We start from the raw sequence: 23,955 nt of genomic DNA, 5'->3' as shown, positions 1-23,955 counted from the left end.
CTAAGAAAGCAAAGCTAATTGAGATTCTTTTCTATTTCATTTTCGGATTTAGTTTTTAATGCTGAGTATTGAGAGCCACCTTGTGACCATACTTTTTAATGCACGTGCATAATGCTGATTTTATGGTAGGTTAAGGGCCTTTGCTCATTGTTTCACTTCAGAGCATTTTGAAGATTGAGATTTAAAAATAAATACATAAATACGTTCTATTTCCAGGCATCTAGCCTGAGGTGCAGGTCTCTGCTTGACCTGAAAGATGAGTTCTTTGCATTCGTATGAAATTTCTGAGATATTTTTTTCTTATTCCGTCATTCTTCCTTTCCTGTTCTCTTCTTGTATACATTAAGGGATGGTAGTATAAAACGCAAGATAGGTAGATGTAGTAGGTATAACATATAAAATACTTCTATAGTGTATGTATGGACAGAGTACATAGTGGTATCATATGGACTGCATTTCCTGTTGAACAGTGCATGTTTTAGGAAGCTAAGAAAATTGGATAGTGTTAAAATTTATTTATCTCTCAGTAATTGTTCTGATTACTGGAATAACAATTCATAGTAAATAGAAAAAATCAGTATCTATATCTTTTGAGTTTGTGTTTACTCTTACGAAATACATGTATGAAATTAGCTTCAGGCATCAGAACTGGGCTTAGTTGAAGAAAATACATGAGGGTGAACTGGTTGCTCTTGAACACAGCCTCACAAAATAGCTGAATTTGTCTTTTTGTGGAGCAGAGATGCTGAAATTTACTGTGACTATAAAGGGGCTGATGTAAATACAGGAAGTCACCAGATAAAGCAGCAATATGGATTTTCCTGAATTCAGTTTTCTGTTCTGTAGAATACATTCTATGTTGTCTGTAAAGCTGGAGACTGAAACAGTACCAGTATTTTACCAAGCGTTTTCTTTGGGGATTTTGAGTGGGAAGGGATGGGATTGCCCAGGAAGTTTATACTTAATTCTTACATTATTGGAAATGTTTTTTTCCTCTGTGGCTGAATTTGTACTGAGGACTCTTAGACAATTTCAGGGTTCCACAGGCAACTCATTCCATCAAACACAAAACACTTGAATTTCACTCTCAAACTAAAAATTAAACCAATCACTGTAGAAATTTGCACAGATTTTTAAAAAAGGGGGAAAAAAAAACACAAGAAAAAAAAACAAAAAACAACAAAATAAACCCCAACTTAACATCTACTATCCTTTCTCTTGTTAGGATTAAATTGAGATTAATTAGGCATTTAATCCCTTTGTCTGACAACAACAGTTTTGGAACATTTCAGTTATAGTATGTTCTTGTCACATTGGAGAAAACTGTCTCTTGTCATACTGTTAAGCAGCACTATGACCTGTACTGTGTGTGGTGATGACAGATTCTGCGAATGTTTTGCATAATTTTGTCTGTGGCGAAGAAAGGATTATAGGGATGAAATATTTCATGGGAAGGTGCATAATTGTATTTGGGGTTTATAACAAGTTAAAAATTAATTTCTGATAAATAATGTCCCCTGATTAAGTTGCCATTGTCACCAATCAAAAGGATGTAAGGTCTCCATTGCTATTTTTATCATTGTGTTCTTTAGCTCTGTTACATTCAGGCATTTAAAACCAGAGGATGATCTGATTCATTCTCATTTATAGGTCCATTAGCTTTTCAATTGTTTCTTCAGTTTCCCTGTGGTGGGAGGTATTAAGTATCAGAATAAGCAGGGATTAGTGTGAAGACAGTTAATGCAAATTCCAGTTTACTTGCAATAGTGAGTGATAATTAAGAGCTATTACTGATATGTGTCATCGGAGACTGTTGAGAGAGGGCCACCTGAGTCAGTTACAATAGAAATTTGTTTCAAGGGAAAGTTATTCGAGGGTCTATTTTGTCTTCAGTTCTTTCCAGGATAGTTCTTATTCATTAATCTAAATCTCAACTTGAGTGCTTTTCAGGCTAAGATTATCGCACACAGATTTTAGAGACTGCTGCACCTGGTAACTGCAAACGTGATGTGTCTGAGCTCCTGCTGTAGTTGTAGCTGGTGAAGTTCAGTGCCTTTCAGGCAGTGAAACCAAGAGGATACCTAAGCTCATCCATGAGCAGACATGGGGCGGTCAGGGAGCAGAAACACTGTACCAGCCCCACTGCCTGATGCCACTTGACTGTGAAGGGTGTTCAGACTTCTGCAGCTGTATAGATCTGCATGAGATATCTACAGTGTTTTAATCTCAAATCCTGCCATATCAGGCTGCTAGCAAAGTGACTTGTCTCAAATAGGCAGTTACTTTACTTTCTAGAGATATTTCTCCACATCAGACAGCATTAGATAGCCCCCTTCAGTTCTAGTCGTGTGTCCATTAAACAAGTATGATGGAACTACCTAGTTATCTCAAGTGATGCCTTCTCAAAAAAATAGAGTAGGAAATCTTTTCTAGGTTGATCTCAAGATTGAAAAGGTTATGCCAAGAATTGTAAGTCATCAGTCTGTTTCCATAAATCTGGTCAGAAAGGCTGCCTGATACTATAATAGAAAACAGGCTCAGTATGTTTTCCTCTAGTGAGTAGTCACTGGGGTAGTGGAGATAACACCAGTGTTATGGGTAAGTGTAGCCTCTGTGTTTCCATTCTGTGTAAAATTTTTGTGACAAGGTAATTGGAAATTCCATATTTGGAGCTCAAAAATCAATTTAAAAGTCAGCTGAAATCCAGATACAAAATCAACAGAAGGAAATACTTCTTTTGAATAACTTTAGATTTTTAAATTGGAATTTCCAAAGTAAAATGTTCTTAGATGTATAAACCAATTTCTAAAAATGACTGATGAGATGATCACCAACTTTGCTTTGCAATATATTTTATATTTTTTATTATTTATACATTATGTTGCTTACATTAATTCTCTGTCCAATATATCATACATTACATTAGCTTTCAAAGTGCAGAATTAGAAAATCAAGCAAAACAGTTAAAGTTTTTAAAATATGTCACACTGAATTTAATTAAAAGTTTATATGGATTGTGAGTCAGAGATTCTCCACTCCTTTTATTCTGATTTTAATTCATAATTCAGTATTGCCATCTTGAAACCACTGAAAACTGATGCCGTGGTGATAACCCTGTAGTATGTGTGTGTTACAGAACTCCCCAGACGTGCTGTTTGCCTTAGCACTGAGCTATGTATGTGTTCAGTTCTGTAAAGTCAGATAGAGTTTCTCCTTATGTAGAAAAGCTATTAATATGTCTTGAAAGCGATTGCAATCTTTTTTATAGAACTATTTTACCTAGATATTAGTAGCTCTATGGAGGAGGGATGGAGTAGGGAAACATTTCTTCAAGTAGTGAAAAAACTTTTATATATATATGTTTTTACTTCAGTTATTTTTGTTATCTAAAACAGTATAAAGATACTCAGGTTTACAACGTTCACATTCTAAATTATACAGACATAACTGATTTTAATGCAAGTGTCAGCATTGTTTACTGTTTGCTTTCCTCCTATTGTCGTAACACCCAACAAATGCAGCGTTACAGGTAGAGGTTCAAATTTTCAGTAAAGAATTTTGCAAAGCCTTTTGAGATTAGGCTGTTCTTAAAAGAAGGCAGAGCTGTGAGACTGAAAACATTTTTAAGGAGGCTAAATGCATGAAGGATGTAATGATTTGAACAGATATGACTATTAATTTTACAGAAGAATGTTAATATAATTAAAATATTAAAGACAATTAAGCTCACAGTATGGCATCTAACACTTTTGAACAGTCATTAGCACTATATGCATGATAAGTAAACAGAGTATGAAAAATGGAAATTAATCAGGGTTGGAGAGGGGCTGCAGAAGCAGCGCAGCAGCTCTCACCTGTTTTGTGCTGCTGTGCACTGCATTAAGGGAGAAAGTAAAAATCTTACTTCTTCCTGTACCAGGTAATTTAGTCTCCATGGCATGTTTGATATGTGAGAGATTTTTTTATATTTCCTCTGAGATGTGTCTGCTATGTGGGAAAGACATTTAAAGTTAGCTTGCTGAAGAAACTGTTTAGCCTACTTTAGAGTAATGATATATGAATTAGAATATCTTAACAATAGAAAGCTTCTCAGTTTTGAGAGAGGATTTCTAATCTAGTTTACAAATTCCAGACAAAACAGACTGATGAATTAAAATCAGTGCAATATGTTTTCCCCATATCTCTGTAAATATATTATAAAAATTACTTGCACAAGAAAGTAAGTTGTGCTTTGCTCAAAATATCACCCTTGAGGAGGAGGTATATTTATATAGCTAGGTTCATACATACTTAAAGATCCACAGATGTAGAAAACAGTCTTTCAAAGCCCAATTTAATTATACATAATTGTCTTAATCTATATGATTTTTTAACTTTAGAAAGCAACTATCTTGCAGATTTCATAAAGTACAAAACATAATGTTAGTGATATAAAATATTGAGAATGTAAAGGATGGATGTGAGGTGAGGTTTTTTTAAAGATGTTTTTTTCAGTAGGTAGAGTCAAACTACGAGGGATTTGATAATTTAACAGAGGCCTGTGGGAAAATATCCTACATTTCAACACTATCTGGCTGTAAAAGTGGGCTCTATGGAGGTGACACACCGTGGTCCTTCTTTGCATGAACTGGTATCCTCTGGCAGCAAGCTTTATAGTTCCCTTGGTTTAACTGACAGTCTGTCTCTAGATTCCCAAGTCTGATGGCCAAAAGAGCATAGTAATATAAACCTTCTTGTTTCATCACTTATTAGGTGATACTTCTGTGCCCTTTTAGATGTATAAAGACATCATGCTACCTTTGAAACTTACTTTGAATGATGTTTAATAAAGTCAGGCTTCAAAGTTCTGCACTGAGGTTGCAGAACTTGAGAGCAGCCTGCTAGTCAGCCGGAATTAAACTAATGAAAAAGACAACACAGATGTCAGAGGTGTTAGCAAAAATCAGATGGTGATGTTGATAATCAGCATAAGTCTTACGGATGTCATTTCTAAAATGTATTTTTTTTGTCCTGAGGGTACAGTGGAAAAATTTATTAAATGATAAGGCAAGGAGATAACTGGGAGACATAGGTTGTGGAAATCTGATGGGGCATCCACTTGGGTTGGAACAGGGGCACAAGGAATATAGAATTTGTAGGAAAACAATTGTTTTTCACTTGTGTCCTGGGTTCAGCAGTAGCAGTCATTTTTCTCCTTCTTGGTAGCTGGTGCAGTGCTGTGTTTTGACTTTCAGCTTGGGAACAGAGCTGATAAAAGTGATGTTTTGGTTTGGCCAAGGACTTTGTGAGCCTCATGTTCTGCCAGGGAGGAGGGGAAGCCGGGAAGAAGCAGAGACAGGACACCTGACCCAAGCTAGCCAAAGAGGTATTCCATACCACAGCACGTCACACCCAGGATGTAACTGAGAGTTACCCGGAAGGGCTGGGACTGCAGGGTTGGAGGAAGTATCGGTTGGTGCTTGGTCTGGTGGGGTGGGGGGGGCGAGTTATTGGTCGGCTGGTGGTGAGGCGTATTCTCTTCCTTTGTTATTTCCTTTATCATTGTTATTATTGGTGGTAGCAGTAGTGATTTATACCTTTAGTAACTAAGTTATACCTTAGTTACTAAACTGTTCTTATCTCAACCCCTGGGAGTTGCATTCTCTTTGGTTCTCCTCTCCATCCCTCTGGGAGTAGGAGGAGGGAAAGAAGGGGGTGGAGTGAGTGAACGAGTTGCCTGACTGGGTTTAAACCACCACAACTTGTTTTCCACTATTTTCACTTGTCCCATAACTTAAAGGCCTAATGGTTTCTTAAGATTTTTTTTTTATTAGTACTTTGTCAGATAAAGTAAATAATTAACGCATTATAGTTAGGTGATATTACATGAACATTGTAATATGAAAATACATAAACATCTGTAATTTTTCATGTCCCTTGGAGCTTTCTTGAAAGTGCTTGTCTTGTAAGATTTAACATTTGGTGTCACTGAACTACAAAGTGTTACTAAGGAGTCCTTGAAACTGTCTTAAAATAGCAAAGTCACAGGAGGAATAAAACATCTTTAGTTCTGAGGCTTATTTAATATTATTAGCACACACACACAAAAAAAAAAAAAGCTTTATGTGTTGCTAATTACATCATGAATTTTCTCATGGGTCTTCATGTTACACAAGTATCGGTGAAGAAACTGATTTTTATGGTGCTGTAGATGGTCTGATGTTCTCATTTGGTTATCTTGTTAAAGTTCAGGTTACAGAGTTCAACGTACGTTATGAGTGGTGAGTACAGTTTTGACCTTTTTGAGTTCAAGAATTTGTACCGCTTTTACTGACTTGTTTTTTTTATCACATCTGCTTAGAATTGTTATATTTCTTCCATGCTGTAGGGCATAAGCTAGAGAAGTGAAGAAACAAAGCCACAGCACCAAATCAAAAGACATTTAATACCTAGAGCTCATCTCTCCAAAACTTATTTTCCTCTTTTAAGATAAATTTCAGCTTTTCATGGTCCTACAAACTGATGCCAGTCAAAACCAGTTTGAGAACCCTGTAGACTATTAGCTCACACTGCACATTTCCAATTACCTATAAAACTTGTAAAAGTCATCCCATTCTTGTGAAGAATTCTCAGTCTGTCACTTTGCATAGCTGTAAGGTTGTAGTGGACTGTTATGGTTTAATTATGTAATAAGAAATATGCTTAATGTTCACAAATGGATTTTTTACTTGCAGGGTTAATGATGTCTCGGTCAGTACAGCCTTTGAGGAGGAGTTACACTAAAAATTGTAATGATATGTAATAAGTAAGATACAGCTGTATTGGAAAGACCTTGAGAACACTTAGTTTCATTGTCTCAGACTAAAAACACATCCAGTGTTGTTATGGCTCAGCAGAGTGTCAGTTTTGAATATTTAAAAGCAAAGGAGGTATTCTCAAATATAAAAAATATTTTTATAGAAACCATGCAATATCAGTTTCCTGTTGAAGCAGAAACATTGAAAATGTTGCACAGTTAAGCACAGCAACAAAAGGTTTAACTAGGTCTCCGGAGGATGCCAGTGTTCAAACTGAAACCAGTACAAATTCATCCTTGCTGTTGCAACGCTACTCTTGCATTTCATCAGATTGTCTCTCTATATCAATTTCTTTTCATGTATATCTTCCCTACTGGCTAGTTTTCTAAGAGCATACTGAAAACTTCTGCTCTCGTCAAAACAAACCATGATTGATGGATGACTTCTTCATCTGTGTACTCCAAGTGGTTAACAAATATGACAACAGGACTTGCTGTCTCAAGGGCTGGAGAAGAATAGATACCTTGCTCTATTTTAAGTTTCATATATTGGTAGAGAGAGAACAGTTTAATTTTGAATTTATGAGAAAGCAAAGCAGAGCCTTACATGATTTTGCATGTATTTTAAAATTATGATACTATACAATTAATTCAGCCTTAATTGATGTGCATTTTCATGTTATTGCTAAAATGAAATGTTTTGACACTTCTTTTAATAAGATCTGAGAGTATTTAGGCACAGATTTCTGTTCACTGTGAAGCCCAGATTTTCATCGTTACTGAAGCAGTCTCTATGTAATTTTTATTGCACTTGCTATAAACAACAGAAATATGCTTATCGTTGTACAATACGTGAAAATTATTATTTTTTACTTCATTTTCACTCAGTGGTTCAGCTTAAACTGGGTCGTTATAACATTTTCGTTCTATCGAAACCTAGTGCTGTTTTCTCCGTGTGTTTTCACAGAAGAATTATTTTTCATTCTAAGTTCATAAATCTGAGAATCAGTAATTCATTCGGTTTTAAGGCACCATAGTCTGGCTTGAAGTGAAATTTTTGGTTACGTTGGTCCATCTTATAAAATTCTGGCTATATTCTCTATATAAATAGCCCCCTTTTTTGCTTTGTAACAGCTAGGCATCAAAGGAGGTAATTTGAAACTATGTCTATATCCTTGGTGACTTCTTCCAAATCCATAATTTGTACAGTCAGGCTTGCATTCATGAGTCTTTAATTCTTGGCTTGCCTGGCCAGCTCAAAAAAGTAACATTTTAGCAATGCTAAATTTTCTTAGTTTCTATCATCAGTGAGGTCTGTAAACACTTTTATCTTATGCATTATAGATTATAGAACTGAGGAATCAAAGATTAAATTTAATTTTTACCACTTGTTTGGGTTTTTCACTTCCCACATTATCTAATTCTCTATGCACCGTGTAATGTTTCCAGTGAAGAAAAGATGGTGCTGCTGTGATGTAATTTAGTGTACTGTAAAAAGAGGACACTGAATAAGGCAAGAAATTTCTGGACACCATACCAGTCCATTCATTTCAAATTATTTTTTTTATTCTCTGACTGGATGGAGCACAAAGACAAGGAATAATGTTCCCATTTGTACAACTGTAAAGTGCATTTTAAACATGCATTATTTAAACAAAAAATCACAGCATTAGCTATCATATGCAAATTCCATCAGGGAATCATTCCATTTCCAGATTTCAAATTCACAACGTTTACCACTACTATATAAGGAGTGTACCAGCAGTAATCCATCTTTACTTTATTAGCAGAAAAATTATAAGTTTTCACTCTTCACTTTTGAAAGTCGACAAATCTTTTTAATCCATATTTGCACAATTCATTTTCCCTTTATGGGAACAACAGCTTCCCAAGTTTTATCTTCAGAGAAAATCTACAAACACCACCCCTGTGAACAGCACAGGGGTTGGCAACCTGGTCTGAAAAGTAAACAGCTAAGTCTAAATAATAAATATAAGCAAAAGAGTGTAATAAGTATCATCTAACCATATCTCAAGACTGGTCATCATATACAGTGAAAATTGTACGGCTTTGAAGAAAAGAGCTGTCATTTCACTTGCGCAAGAAAAATACAAGAAAGACAGTCATAACTTGAATAGGCTGCTTGGCAATTTTTCCTGATTGTCTAAACTTCTCCTCCTTTCTCTTTCAGATACAGTTTTTCTAATTGTGGTGTAAATACATTAAAATTGAATTCTTTGATACTTCATTCTGCAGTGACTGTGTTTTACAAACTACAGAAACCCCGTATGTTATATAGACCTGAAATATGTTACAAATTTCCACTGGAGGTAGCTCTGCCCTGCAGAAGATTATATGTGCATGAGAGAGAATTGCTTTTAGTGCAACAACTGCAAAAATAGTCTGTGGCCTGCTGAGGACTAGGGACAGATAGATTCCTGTTCTATAAAATTATTTCTAAATTACAAATCGACAGGAGACAACACTAAAACAGTAGAAACCTACATACACAGAGGAGATGGTTCAGAAGAAAAACAGTTGTAATTCTATAATACAGAAAATTAATCCTGAATTATGTGCCTCTGATGATTGTAGTAAAAGAATTGTTTTTACACTGAGGAAGATGTTTAAGCAAAGCAGTCACACTACTCTCCTTTATTTCTCTTTCAGATGTAGTTTTAGAGCACTTTACAGACCTTATTGAGGTGATTTCAGTAAATTGATCAGATCAGTAACTCGTAGGTTTAAAAAATTCTAACTTTAATACAATGAACTTAAATCTCCAGAGGGAGACAATTAGCTTATTGACTCTTCCAGGAGAAATTTAAACTGATTCACATTTCTTTGCTAGAATTACTTTCTTCAAATACTGTCTTGCCAGGTACCCACTAATTATAACTCAGTAAAAGAGTAAGTGTTGGACAGAGATATCGCTTCAGGATAACTATACGAAGTTAATAGCTAGATACATTAGAAATGTGAAGATGTAGAGAATGAGCATGCATACTCATTAAGTAGAATAGCATATTGGCCAGTCTGCATCCATACCAGAAATAATCTGCTAGGCCATGCAACTCATCTCAGTTAAGGAGAACTCTCAGTAGTCTTTGGGTTCTTCACAGGGAGCAGCTACAGGGTGAACAGTTCGTGAAGCTAGCACCGCGCTTCCCAAGAAAGAATGAGGGAGGTAATGTAAAGGCATATCAACACAGCACCACTGCCTGAGTCCAGTGTATTGAACTGCTGGGTATCTTTTTGAAGTGACTGATTTATAACCTTACAGAAGAGCTTCATGACAAGTTGTTCATATATGATTTACTGTATTACTACATGTTCAGTAAATACTAATAACTTTCCATTCCGTACTGTTTCTTAAGTAGTATGAAAGGTAATACAATATAAGGGCTAATTGTTTGATATATATTCATCACAGAAATGTAGCCAGCTTTTAAATCCTTCAGGGAAAATTTCTTTCAAAGTTAATTCTTTCCTTCTGTAATAAAATAATAATTTAATCTTACTACATAGCATGCCACTTCATCCTTGTCCTAGAAACAGCTGCCAATAGCTCAGTTATTATGCAGGCCATACAAGTGGAATAATACAAATAAAAGTCATAATTCATAAAAGGAGAGTCCTCAGGTGAAATCATTGTAGCTCCAAATGCATTCTTTTTTTCTCCCTTTTGACTCCAATCTGTATTTCTTCATGTTCAATTTCTTTCATGAACTGTCAGATAGTGATACTGCTCGTCTTCGTGGTTTAGTGGTTTTTCTAGGTTTCGTATAATCCAAATGTGCATATGAAAGAGTCTCATGGTATTTTTCTGTAACAAAAAAACTTACTGTGTTTTGACTTCATATTTAAAAAATCTTTTCATGGGTTTATTGGCACTATCTAACATTTGATCTCTCCCCTTTGAACCAGCAATTATAAGAAAAATAAAATTTATGTTAAAGATTTAACGTATCTGTTAATTAATATGTAATATGTATGTAGTAAATTCTGAAGAGCAAAAATGCTGAATGACTGTGCAGTCCTTTGATAATTTCTTTCTGTTTCTCTCAGTCCTCGTACATACAGAAGTCATGTTAGTGTTTTGTATTCAAGGAACGGGAATAAGCCCATTAATGGACTTTTCAACTTACCTTTTTTCATTCTACTTTTTTTAGTCACCTTTTACTTCCTGAATGGATGGAGACTTCTCCCATCTCACCTTGATCTCATAAATTTTGAAAGGCAATCAGTATTCTTTAAATGGCCCAGCAGAGCAGATTCAGCAGTATTATGAATGAGGGAGAGGAGCCTTCTGTCTTGTTGGAACTTTAAGCAATTTAGAAGGTCAACACTTTCAGATGTCTTCAGGAAAGTTAGTGAATAGTTGTTTGGGGAATAACTGAATTATATTCATCACTCAGTAGTAGTACTAATTAAAACTGCCCTTCATTGAAGGCTACAGCAAAACATACCTGAATGTTTGGTTTAGGTGTCTGTGATTTCTGTGCTATCTGAGCACCTACAATCATCAAGTGAAGTTAATGAGGTCTCAAAATTAAGAGCTAGTACTTTGCAGGGTGTCAGGACAGTGCAAGAATGAAGGACAGGAATAAATTGCTCAGAATTGCTCAAACCAATGAACAAATATTCTGTACAAACCACAAGTGCTGCCCTGTTGTGAACTCCACAGAAAGGAAATTACAATGATTGAGTCTTACGGTCGCAAGCATGAAGTTTTGCTATAGTAAGGGGATTGTGAGAAAAATACTAGAATAGCCTGTGCCATTTCTGTTACTGGAAAAAAAACCTGTGTTATTAGTAGGGAAAAAAACACCAAATTTCAAAGCTGGAAACCCTATCTTCAAAATGAAGAAACAGAAAGGAAAAATAAGTAATTTACAGAAAGAAAAAAAAACAGCTCTGATCATACCAAATAATAGTGATCTACTTAGTCTGTCCTAGATGGGAATGGCAATTGCAGATTAAAGAAAAGACATAAATTGATGTTCCACTTATCTAGAAGTAATGTATTGGCAGCTTCTTCATAGTCAAGCTTTATTATTTTTCTTATTTTTTAGGTAAAATAAGAAAAAAAGTACCTACTAGCCCATTAAAAAATATCAATTAATTATTTGACTTGTGTAATATTGGTAGTGCAGACAAAAGCCACTCAGCTTTCAGTCTTTATGAGTGATGATACCTTTGTAATACCAGAGGCAAGAAAAGGGTAAGAAAGGGTGTTATCTTAAAAGTAAGCCTTCAGCTGAAATACCTTAAATAGTGATTAAATCTTTTTTCTGCCTCACTTCTCTTTAAAGTTAAGTAGAATATTTTTCTCTGTCTAATTGTGGCATTTTTAATGTGTCTTAATCGAGTACTGCATGAAATTCATGACGTTTAAAAGAGAAATATATGTGGCTGCAAGCTAAACTAGGAATTTATTTAATACATACTGGTTTAGATGCACACACACATGTAAGCAAAGGTCATAAATTTACAGCCCTCTTGAGCAATAAGGGAGGGGAAAGAAAATCAATTCTAATCAGGAGACCAGTGCCAGACCTCGTAACAATTTCTCCCTACACCTGAGGTACTTAGTGACATTTTGTTTACATTTTAAGCAAAACCTTTTAGTCTGTAATAGAACAAGTTTGGAGTAGTATAAATTTTATTTAGTAGCTGGTGGTGATGTTGTCTCTGCAACCATTAAAATCCAGGTTTAATAGAATAACCATGCAATTCATTGGCACAAGTGCTTAGGTTCGTTTTCAAATATTTTGCCATTAAAGGATATTCTGTGTGAGCAGTCTTCCAAGCCATCACTGAGACATGATTTATTTTTTTATTTTCTGAAGTGTAGCTTTATAAAGTCGGGTCACTTTATTGTTCTTGAGCTAACTTGCCTTGTATCCTTGTAATTTAAAATGCCAAAATATTTATGGAAAGAAAATTAGTTCTGTTTCTGGGCAGTTAATGGAATCATCAAGGGTAGTTAGTGATTTGATTTGCTTGATATTTGTTTTTTCCTAAGTCAAAAGTGTTCTGTTTTTCATTTAAAAAAAATTATCATCTTCTGTGTCAGAAAAAAAGTATTTAATGTGCTTCACAACTGATTCCTGTGTAACCTGAGTGTCTAGCACTTCATAGGTTCAATAAATGAACAGGCAAAACCTGCGAATATTAACAAAGAAGTTGTTTTAGAATATGTGGAGATTTTAGCAGCATGCAGATATACTTTCTAAATGCAACTTTATGGATATGTTTTGGAGTGAGTTCCTACGTATTATTAAATGGTTGATTAATCTTAAGCTTGTAAGAACTTGGATCATAGTCAGACCAGCATTGCCATATCTAAGTGTGTTTTCTGTCACAAACTTTTTCCCTCCCTCTTTTTCCCTGCCAAGTTCCTTTCTCTAAATTGGCAAAATTGTAGTTCCTAAAACTGTAAATATATTGTAAACAAATTTCCTTCCATATATAATGCAAGATATTACTGTTCTTAGTTTCCCATTAGTAAACTGCCCTGACTTACAGATTTGGCTTTTTCAGCTAGAGATTATAATATTTAAAGTGTATTTTGAGATTGAAAAATTGTACTTTTTTAAATGTAGTTATTTTAATACCTTTAAAATAGTTACACAACAGCAATACGCTGCTAAAAAAGTGAAATTTCTGATGGTTGCCTTATCGCTTAGGAAGATTTGCTTCATTTAAAACAAAAGCTAATTACATTCTCAAATTCTTATACCATGTTCTGAATGCAAACAAGATCAATCCAAATTTCTCTGTCACAATTATTCTCAGATTTGCAGCTGAAGTGAATTTTCCACATGCCTGTCTTCTGTCAGATTTGTTGTTGATAAACTAGGAATATGAGCCTCGGTGCATTTGTGTTCTTCATAAAATATTTGTTTCTGTTTGCTAGCTCATAAAGAGCAGGCTTCATGAACCACATTTCCATTTTCTCAATTTCTTATTTATTCATTTTTCAAGCACTACAGTGGTTAATTAAATTTGCCAAAAAAAAAGCTGTGTAGTTAAAAAGCTGATCTTTATTTCCTTTAAATTAAAGTTAATAATTACTGCTAAAGCAGGAACAATCAGATATGAAGAAGCTGGATAAATGTGAAGCTGAGAAATCTGTTTTTCTCCCAACATTTTTCTTTTCATGTGCTCCTTCATAATTGTATTCTCATCTCCCTATTTATTTCTGTTTGCAGAGATTTATTGTTCATGTTTAGCAGTATGCCAGTACTATGAGCCATATTGTGCTTTGCTTTACCCACTCTGTACCCCTGAAATCAGCTTTCAGTGGCTGTGTGTCAGCTATTAGTAATTGTGTATATTTAAAATAATAATATAAATTATCTAGAATTACTTCACTATAATATACAGCACTGAAAATAAAGTGGTAGTCCAAAAATGCTTAACTCATGTGGTCTGTGGAAAAACAGAGATTCTCTGCTGACAAAGATAGTACAGAAATCTGGTTTAGGGAAAGATTAGTATCATCATTGGCACAAGGAGTGAGTGCAGAAGTTAGTAATGTGGAAGAGATGGGAGGAAAATCGGAGTTGTTTGTGGCAAACCAGGGACATTGCAACCTGAAGATTAGAGAAACCATATCCAGGGGTGAGAGTGAAGAGAACACCTTCATAAGGTGCTTTCTGATGTTGTATTTAAGCTCATATAAACTTCGTAAAGGCCCTTTATTCCAGTTTACAACAGGGCTACTGTGCCTTTCCTACTGTCATCTTAATTGTAATAAAAAAGCTGTACTTTTTGTGATACTTGAGCTTTAGGCCAAAGCCTTGTTTCTGAACAGAAAGACAACTGTTCATGCTAAAATGGCATGAACTCTGGTGCTTTGGATTTCCTTTTTAAGTGGCTGGGTTTCTTTTTTCCTTCCCTGTTTCTTCTGGAAGTCACAATCCAAAGCAACTGGAGTTTCAGAGTTTAGTGTTTGGAAGGGAAGTGTATTAGCTTTTCTTAACTGTGAGTCAAATATCTGTTTTAGGTGAAGTGTGATAAAACTAGCGCCCAGAAATAAGGGAGACTTGCTTACAGACCTTGTACACAGTGGAAGGCTGGAGGACCTGAGGTTTTGCAGACCGAGTTCCCAGCCTCCTACCCACGGGGAAGATAAAAATAAGGAGTAGATGAGCAGTTTGATTCCGTGCTGTGAATTTATTAGTCGATGCTGTGCCAAGGTGCTGCAATGGCTAGTGGTAGGGAAAGGTATCCCCTCCTTATTGTTAAATATAATGTGTGGCCTGCTGCCATCAGCCTGTCCTAGCTGCCTGCATAGTCTGAAAACTGCTCTTAAAGAAAATCAGTGTACGAGTTCTCCATTTCGTGTTCATAATGATTATCAGTAAATTTGAATCTCTGTTTAGGTGAAGCTATATTTTTCTAACAGTATTCTTTTAAACAATTAAGTGTATTCTTTGGAAAGTAGGACTAGAAGTCAAATCCATTTACAGAAAATCATGACATACTGGCGTTGATAAAAAGCTTGACATAAGTAGAACTAGTTTCTTTTGTATGCCTAATAAAAATATTCTGTGGGTTTTTTCCCCATAATTTTTAGTAATGCAGTGGTTCTTGTACTGTAATTAGAAGTGAATTTAATTTTTGTGCTTGTCCACTCTAGGTACAGAGATCCAGAAATAAGCAGTTACGTGAGCTGTTTCCAGATGGATTTAGTATTCATCATGCAGGAATGCTGCGGCAAGACAGAAATCTGGTTGAGAACTTGTTTTCTAATGGACATATCAAAGTCCTGGTTTGTACAGCTACGCTCGCCTGGGGTGTCAATCTTCCTGCTCATGCTGTTGTTATTAAGGTTAGAGCTTCCATTACTCTGCACATGGGTACTTGTCTTAAAAGAAACCTGTAAGGAAGCATAGATAGCAAGATCTTTATTGTGGGTTTGGGGCCCAGAAGGGAAATATCTGATTGACGCGAAATGTTATTTATATCTCATTAAACTGATTCTCTCCAGTGGGAGTCTAGTTTGTATAGTAAAGATTTAAATATATCAAAGATTGTGAAAGGATTAGTTAAAGTACACTTCTGAAATCATGCTATATTTGCCTAATTTCGGTATTCAGCTCATCAGGATTATATTCATGTGTATTTATGTTAATTTTTATTAACTTTTCCTCAACCAGGGAACACAAATATATGCTGCAAAAAGAGGCTCCTTTGTTGACCTTGGAATTCTAGATGTCATGCAGATATTTGGTCGAGCTGGACGGCCTCAGTTTGACAAATTCGGAGAAGGCATCATTATTACAACTCACGATAAACTCAGTCATTACTTGACTCTTCTTACTCAGCAGAATCCAATTGAAAGCCAGTTTCTCGAAAGCCTTGCAGACAACCTAAATGCAGAGGTAACCTTTTATTTATTTAGAGAAACTAGTAAACTTTAAAATATTAATATTACTTGAAACAAAGATGCAATATTGTCACACAAAATATCTGAAATGGAAATTTTATTACTGGTAGTCTATAGGTGTGTATGTTTGAGGGAGTGAACCGTTATACATATGTAAATGTTTGGGGCCTTTTACAAAATGTAGTAAGTATTAGAAGTCGTACTGGTCAAAATACCATTAAGATAAAACTGTAGGAAGACAGCATTTACCTTTTAATCAGAAGCACTTTATTGAGTTTAATCAGTGTTCTGCAAAACTGCAAATTAAAATCCTCAAAAAAATGAAACCATATCTGTAAAGAAACAAGCTTACTTTTGGAATAGACTTTTAGTAGCAGTGGAGATTTCCATTTTTTCTGTGGTGAATATTGTAATAAGTGATGGTATTTGTATGGAAGATTTGATTGCAAATGAGGAAAAGATTTAACTTGATGAACCAGGAGTTCCAGGCCTATTTCTTTCCTCTCAGCTGAGCATGCTTGCTTAAGGAAGTATGAGATTTACGCTATTAATTTTCAATGTGTAATATTCTGCAGAGAGAGATTGGTTTTAAGGAGCAGCGTGTTGTTCCTCTGATCTGAGCTGTAGTTCTGAATAAGCACAAATTTTCCGACAAGGCCAGAAAGCAGAGGTGATTCTTATATGTAAGGTTAAAGGGAGGGTTTCTTTGATTCTGAGGGAACAGACAAATGAATTTTACATTTATTGATCATCTTATGCAGAGGAGAAAAAGAAATTGAAAACTAATTCTATTTTCAGTATCAAAGATGTATTTGGTTATAGATACACTTCAGAATTCCTCTCCACTTCCTCCTTTTCCACTGTACCGATTGTGAATTCTTAGTTTTAAGTCCTAGGTATTTGTCTCACATGAAGTGTTTGGAATGGCTTAAAAAAAAATTTACAATTGCATGTTTCTGTGTGTTATTGTACTAGATAGTAAATTAAGGTACCAAACTGCTGATAGCATTGACTTTGGTGCAGTTAGCACCAAAAAAAAACACATTGAAGGTAGAACAGACATGGTTGATTGTTAGAATACAAAACAATTCTAATTTCTCCCAGGCTTCTGATTTTAACAGCCATTTTTAAAAGTAGTAATCTCTTATCTTTTTCCTTTTTGTTTTCTTTTCCCTGCATTTAACAATAAACGCTTTACTAGCATAAAAGCTGTTAAAAAAAAAATAAGTCACTGGAGACTTGGAAAGTTAAATACCATTCTTTAGCACCAGCTGAGTATGTTCGAATGGATACTTAGTAAAAAGGGGGAAAAGGCATCCAAAAGCAAGGCATTCAAGCGGTAAAAGGCTCTATGAGCTTAGAATGTCTACAGTAACTATGAAATACTAAAAATTATCCAAAAGAAAATGAGTAGCAGCAATTTGGGTAAGATCGGTAACAATAAAAGCAATCTTAAGAATTTTATTGACTTTTAACAGTAGTCAAGTATCCAAGTAGTTTTCTGAAAAGTAGTGCTAGTAGGCGCTGCAAAAATAATTTGGTTACATTGAAGGCATAAAATTAAGAAGGTAATACTCCTGTCCTGTTAAATAGTAGAACTAAATAAGAAAAAATATGGAATAGAACAATAAATCTGTTGTGTAGGAGACAGTTATCTAAACTTATCCAATCAAAGATATATAGGAAGTGTGTGACATATAGAATAATAAAATCTACTTTCTATTGCAGGATTTGGGGTTTGAGGAAATGTGCAGAAAATTGACAAACTAGTTTAGACAAAACTATTTCTTTTCAGATTTTGTAGTGTGGTAGTGTTATCTGAAAGGAACAGTGTACTCCTGGCTTTAAATTACTGAAGATTCTGTGGCTGCAGTACAGTTCCAGCAGCTGAGATTTTTTTGTTCGTCACTGTGATAAGTGGTTGTTAGTAGAAATAGCAATGGAAAATGCTGAAAAGCAATACAGTAACAACGGCATGAAACCACCATTTTTTGGTCATCTGGTATGCGTGGTGTTACTTCTGTCATGACATGCAAGAAAAATTAGCACCTGCCAGATTACAGGAAATCAATACTGTGAGCAGTTACAAGGACCTATTGTGTTAGGAGGGTTTTGGAAAGTAACTTTATCATTTCTTTATAATTCGAGTCAGTTTAAGCTTCTGTATATGCTGATTTGATCTAACTTAGTGGAATCCTCTGAGAAGGATACAGGTGCTTTAGAAATTGTTATGTTTATCTGGAGGTGGCTATTCCATAAGCTGCAGCATTCTGAAAAAAAAAAAGAAAAATTTAAAAACATATGCCATCATACGGATCAGTAAATAGTCTTAGGAGATACATTCAGTTTTGGTCATCCCTTTGATAGTAACTAGCACTATATATTGGGACAAGATATGTGTTTATTGACTTATTTGTTACAGAAATCTCAACAGTATGCTGATGGCCGCTATCATCTTTGCCTTAACAGAGCATGTTATTAGTACAGGAAGTCTGCCCTGATGTATAATAAAACAACATATTTTAGGAGCGTAGTCTGTTTTTCTTGCAAGTCATTCAGGAAATCTAAATACTTATGCTGTAGTTGTAAAGAGGAACCAATTAAAGGCCAGAAGCAATGTTGAATTGTTTAAATTCTTAACTTATTATAGATGGATTGGTAGCTAGAAAAAAATAGTAAAATAAAGGCAGCAGTTGGAAATACGTTAAGACTCCATGTTTCCAGAAGAATATGAAGTTGCTTTTATCTAGGCAAGATCTCTTGACAGAAATAAGTAGGTGGTAAGAATGAGGCAGTGATTCAGACATTGGGGTAATACAATATGTAGTCCTAGCCACACAATCACCAGATCAAATCTAGACCCTTGAATTTTGTATGTTTGAATAGACCTTGAATTTTGACCCTTGAATATGATGCAAGACAGAAAATTTGGGCACTGAGGCAATCAAATTTGGGTATTTCTAATTCTCCTTTCAAAATTAATTTTCTAGAAGTACAAAATTTTCAGGAAGGATGGGCAAAGGAATAGATTAGCTTCTATGAAAGGAACACACTAGTTTACCTGCATGTTTCAGGCAAGAACAAAGATAAATGGGAGATTATATGACAGAGTTTTATGAAGGAAAGAGTGATATGGCAAAAGAGTGAATTTCTCCTAGGAAAAGAACCAAGTGGCTTATTGAGATGAGCCACTAGCAGGTTCAGAAAACACAAAAGAATGCCAGCTGGGTGGTTAGACTATGGAAATCTTTGCTGCAGGGAGTTGTACCTGAAAGGTAGAACAGTCCAAAAATGAAATAAAAATCAATTGAAAGATATCAAATGCAAAGAGAGTATCTTTAGCTAAAGTTCTTGAGGTGCAATAGTTTAAGAATTTGGGATAAATTTATATGATGCTTGTTTCTTATTGCCACATTCTGCCCTTCAGCATTTGGTGTTACCTATCATAGAGACAGCACGCTGGCCTTGATGTCCCTGTTCATTTTCTCCTAGGAGAGCTACAGAGTGAGAAAAGTCGAAATACGCCCAACTTCATTGATTTGACACCAAAATTAAGACTTTAAATTTGTATGTCAGCACCTCAACCCACTGAGAATTCTTTTGTGCAGATTTCTTCTGACATTTGTTTTGGGGTTTGTTTTTTTTTCTTCTAAAAATGGTCAGAAGCAGCATAAATGGTCAGTGATGATCAACACAGGTGTGGAGATGCCCTTTTCGTTTTCTGTTAAGGTTGTGCCACTGGGCATAATGGAATGTAAAAAGGAATAAAAGAAACGCCTTGTTAGGGTGCTTAGTTGAGAGGAGCAAGTCCTGAGTCAGTTGATCAGCTGGCAAGCAGAAAAAACCTACGGCTGTATTTTCTGGAAAAGCAGGAAGAAAGATAAGATGCAGGGGATGTGGTTTAATTAGACCATAAACTTTAACTTATCTGGGAACTATCATCAATAGCTCATACAATGCAGGTCACTATTCCTTCCCTAATTGTTTCCACCTGATAGAGCTCCCCCTGATATCCGCAGCTGGACCCCAGCTTGTTGCTGGGATGACTCCTTTCCCCAGAGAGCTTAGAAACTGAGAGAATTTGCAGTGCTGGACAGTAGGTATACCTTCCCCAGGGGATTTTCCTTTCCTTGCATTTACTTAAGATTTTGTTATGAAGCCAGGAATGTAAAAGGTGGCAACTTGCTCAGTTTGGGCAAACCTTTTAATCTATTTTTCTCTTGGAAAGAGTAGTTCTGAGACAAAGAATTCCTTCAAAGCCCTTCCAAAGAAACACTCAGAAGCTGGGTAACAAACAGCTAATCCTGGTATGGGGCAAAGCACTGCTGGGGGAAACTGAAGTTTTCTCCCTGGGTGTCCAGGGCCCTTGGGCTTGACCAGACCTGAACAAGACCACCAACCTCATCCATTCCCCTCTCTTCTTCAGCTGTGTTCAGACGGTAGACAAGTTATTTGGAGTTAACGTACAATGACATTTCTGATGTAGTCCAGTTGTACCTAAAATAGTCCTTTGGTCACGTGTGACTGTTGGAGTTTCTGTCCCACTTGGAACGGTTCTAGTAGCATTAAGAAGTTATTTCAAAAGTCATACAAGAACAAGATCATAATCACTTCAGATGCTGAAGTACTAACTCAAAATACACTGGTTTCCAACGCAAATGAAAGATTGCTTTTTAGGTTGTTAGAAAGATTCCTTGCTCTCTTACCTTAACAACAAATATTTGATTCATATATATAATTTTTTTCACCCATGTAACCTGACTTAATTATACAAATATAATAGCAATTAAGCATTCTTACATAAAAAAACAGGATATTATGTTCTTTTATATGTTACATGATACAGTATATATTAGCAGTAATATTTTTATGCCCTTTTCTAATCTGCATATAAATATCAGAGAAAAACTTCATTCTTCAAAAACTACCACCAAGAAGCTCTGCTACTTATATCTGTTTACACTTGTTTGAAAATCAATAACACCTCCTCTGAAATATTGCTCAATTTGATAAAGTCTGTAATTAGCATTTGTAAAAAAAATATTTCAATGAAAATGCAGACTACTACATAACCACGTCATTTGGTGTTGGTGATATCAGCCATTGAAGAATTAGTTGAACATTTATGAGCATGATGATTTAATTTTTTTCATTTAAAGTGATACAGTGAGATTAATATACTCCTCAAGTTTTCATTTTGTGAGTGCAAAACCATTATTTATATTTGAATGTTGTTTTTTTTTAAAAAAGCATTTTGTGATGACGGGTGCAATCAAAAAATACAATGTCTACATAGTAAATATTTCTACTCATTGATTAATCTATCTATAACTAATTACTTATACATGGTTGAGGAAACTGGAAAATTTAGAACTTTTTCTTTCATTTTACTAAGTATCACCTCATCTGTTTATTGATTTTATAAATACTGCATATTTTAGGTCTTAACAGAGCTTCTCTTAACTTTCTAAATAATTTATTTCGTAATTACTATTAAGTGTTTGTGTTAATAATATCTGATTTTCATACAGTTCCAGCACACGAATACGCTTTCGAACCATAAGAACTTTACTTGAACACTAGATGGCAGCAAACATTTATTAATTGCCTTTTTGTTTCTGTCTCTGCATTTTATCCATTGACTATTCATTAAAGTTGGGTGAGAAAGTGCAGTGTTAGTTTTCAGTACCATATCTGAAACCCCACTGTATTGCGTAATCACTTTTTTCCCTTAGTTTTACTTTTAACTCGTGAAAATGTTGAATTTGTAAGTAATACAATCAGATATTTGAACAAATGGGGAAAAACTGAGGTTTGTTTTGGCGGAGGGGGGGTTAATTGTCAGACTTCACTTTCCTCAGTAATGAGAATTTTAGATTTTCATGACTGTGAAAATGGTTATTTGGGTGAAAATGTTGTTATGTGATTTCACATTGTGTACTGAAAGATATTTGAATCATGGAAAGAAACCAAGTACTGAAATTAACCCTGGTAGCAAACCGATTAGTTTGCATTGGATGTGGGCTGTAGGAGCCTATGAAGAACTGTAGCTTTTGTAGCTACTTCAGTGCATTATGTAACTATTTACTTTGCAAAACAACACCTGACCTCCTTATGCTATTGAAGAGCAAATTATAGCTTGAAAAATATGTAAGACAAAGCTTGGGGTTACTCCAAGTCATTAGTCATTAATATCAACAAGCTTTTGCCTGATTTGATAGTTAAAATCAAGGCAGATTTGGCTTACATTATTATTTTTTTACTAGATATTTCTGTTATTTCAAAAAAGCACATTATGCAGGAAATATTACATTCTCTGGGTAAAATCAAGTTAACTGGAATTAAGCAATAAAATGCTTCTCAGGAATATAACCAATACAAAATAGGTCTGAAGTTATCGTGTAAAAATGTGTGTATGGTAATTACTTTGGTGCTAGAACTATTGAATTGGCAAAAAAACCTCAGTTAAAAAAAAAAAAAAAATGCCAAGGCTGTATATCTGATTCAGCCTTGAAAAATAAATAATATATATTACCTGCTCCATTTTGTTATGTTTTGATATAACAAGAATGTAGCAGGTACCTGTATATCTGAATTGCTAGAACAAAAAGGAGAAAACTATTTGTAAAATCTGTGTGGAAACAAATTGCCAAGTATGAAGGCATGATGAAGAAAATCCTAAAGATGGTTGCTGTCATTTGGGTTAGGACTTGTGCTTTCACACTGATATGAATAATCTTTTAAATCTAAATAGATTTTTCAAGGTATTCTTCTTTAAACCATCCTGAGCATATTCGCTAAAGACTTACGTCACATATCATACCATGTTATGGTATAATGTTATATAAGATGAAGATGTGTAATGATGATTCAACAATGATCATTTTAAAATAATATTCTATGATGATTATTTTAAAATAAAAGTTGGAAACATACTGCTAGTGCTAATGCTCTGAATTCCAAGTGGTTTCAGCTGTTATAAATACTTACATTCAGCTGTAACATAGATGTTTAATTTTGTCTCTTCTCCTATTTCCAGATTGCTCTTGGAACAGTAACTAATGTGGAAGAAGCAGTAAAGTGGATAAGTTACACTTATCTTTATGTACGGATGAGAGCAAACCCATTAGTATATGGCATCAGTCACAAAGCTTATCAGGTATAAAATGCATTTTAAAAAAATCTGTAACCTGTTCTAGGTCTCTAATCCTTCTCTGATGTGAGGATAAATATTTGCTATTTCTACTTAACCTGACATCAGCAATTCTTTTAAAGTGCTTAGAAAAGGAAGATATTTTCTGTAGCAGAGTATTTTTAACACTAAATTAAGAGGCCCCTTCTGTTCACATAAAAACACATTTTAACTGACCAAGTTATGCTCCAAAGGACAACATTCATTCCTAACAGACAGTTACTGTAACTTAGCCTATCGTCAGTTTTTCAATTTTGTAGGCTAGATATAAATGATAGAATAAAGCATTCTTGAGTTGCTTGCTTTCCCCTGTCCCCACCACCTTTTGGTTTAGAATGTTTCATCACGTGGTATCTTATAAATTATAAAATTACATTTTTAATTGAGGGGTTTTTTTCTTCCCTGTGATTTAGTAATTGTAAGATTTTTTTATTCATTTATTTTATTTGGCTTTGTTTATTTGGAGTGTTCCATGCAGGATATAAATCAGAGCACAGTTACATAAGAGTGGTGTTCAATTTTTTTTTCATTACACGTAATTTTTAGGAATTTAACAGTTCACAGATTATCTGAATATTATTACTTTTT

The 23,955-nt window shown here is 34.9% G+C and overlaps 1 protein-coding gene across 2 annotated transcripts in view; it reads left to right on the top strand.

Moving 5' to 3' along the window:
- ASCC3 (activating signal cointegrator 1 complex subunit 3) overlaps positions 1-23,955 on the top strand; it is a 270,855-nt gene that overhangs the window by 152,013 nt on the left and 94,887 nt on the right. For both annotated transcript variants that reach the window (XM_057410860.1, XM_057410859.1), the window contains exons 15-17: positions 15,426-15,617; positions 15,946-16,170; positions 23,215-23,334. In XM_057410860.1, the coding sequence (XP_057266843.1) occupies positions 15,426-15,617; positions 15,946-16,170; positions 23,215-23,334 (537 nt within the window). The remainder of the gene's footprint in view (positions 1-15,425; positions 15,618-15,945; positions 16,171-23,214; positions 23,335-23,955) is intronic.

Source organism: Pezoporus wallicus, unplaced genomic scaffold, assembly GCF_028554395.1.
Source record: "Pezoporus wallicus isolate ANWC-B61680 ecotype Strahan unplaced genomic scaffold, APGP_CSIRO_Pwel_v1 contig_747, whole genome shotgun sequence".
NCBI classification, from domain to species: domain Eukaryota; kingdom Metazoa; phylum Chordata; class Aves; order Psittaciformes; family Psittacidae; genus Pezoporus; species Pezoporus wallicus.
The sequence above is the reverse complement of the archived record's forward strand: the minus strand, read 5'-3'. Positions and strand labels throughout refer to the sequence as shown.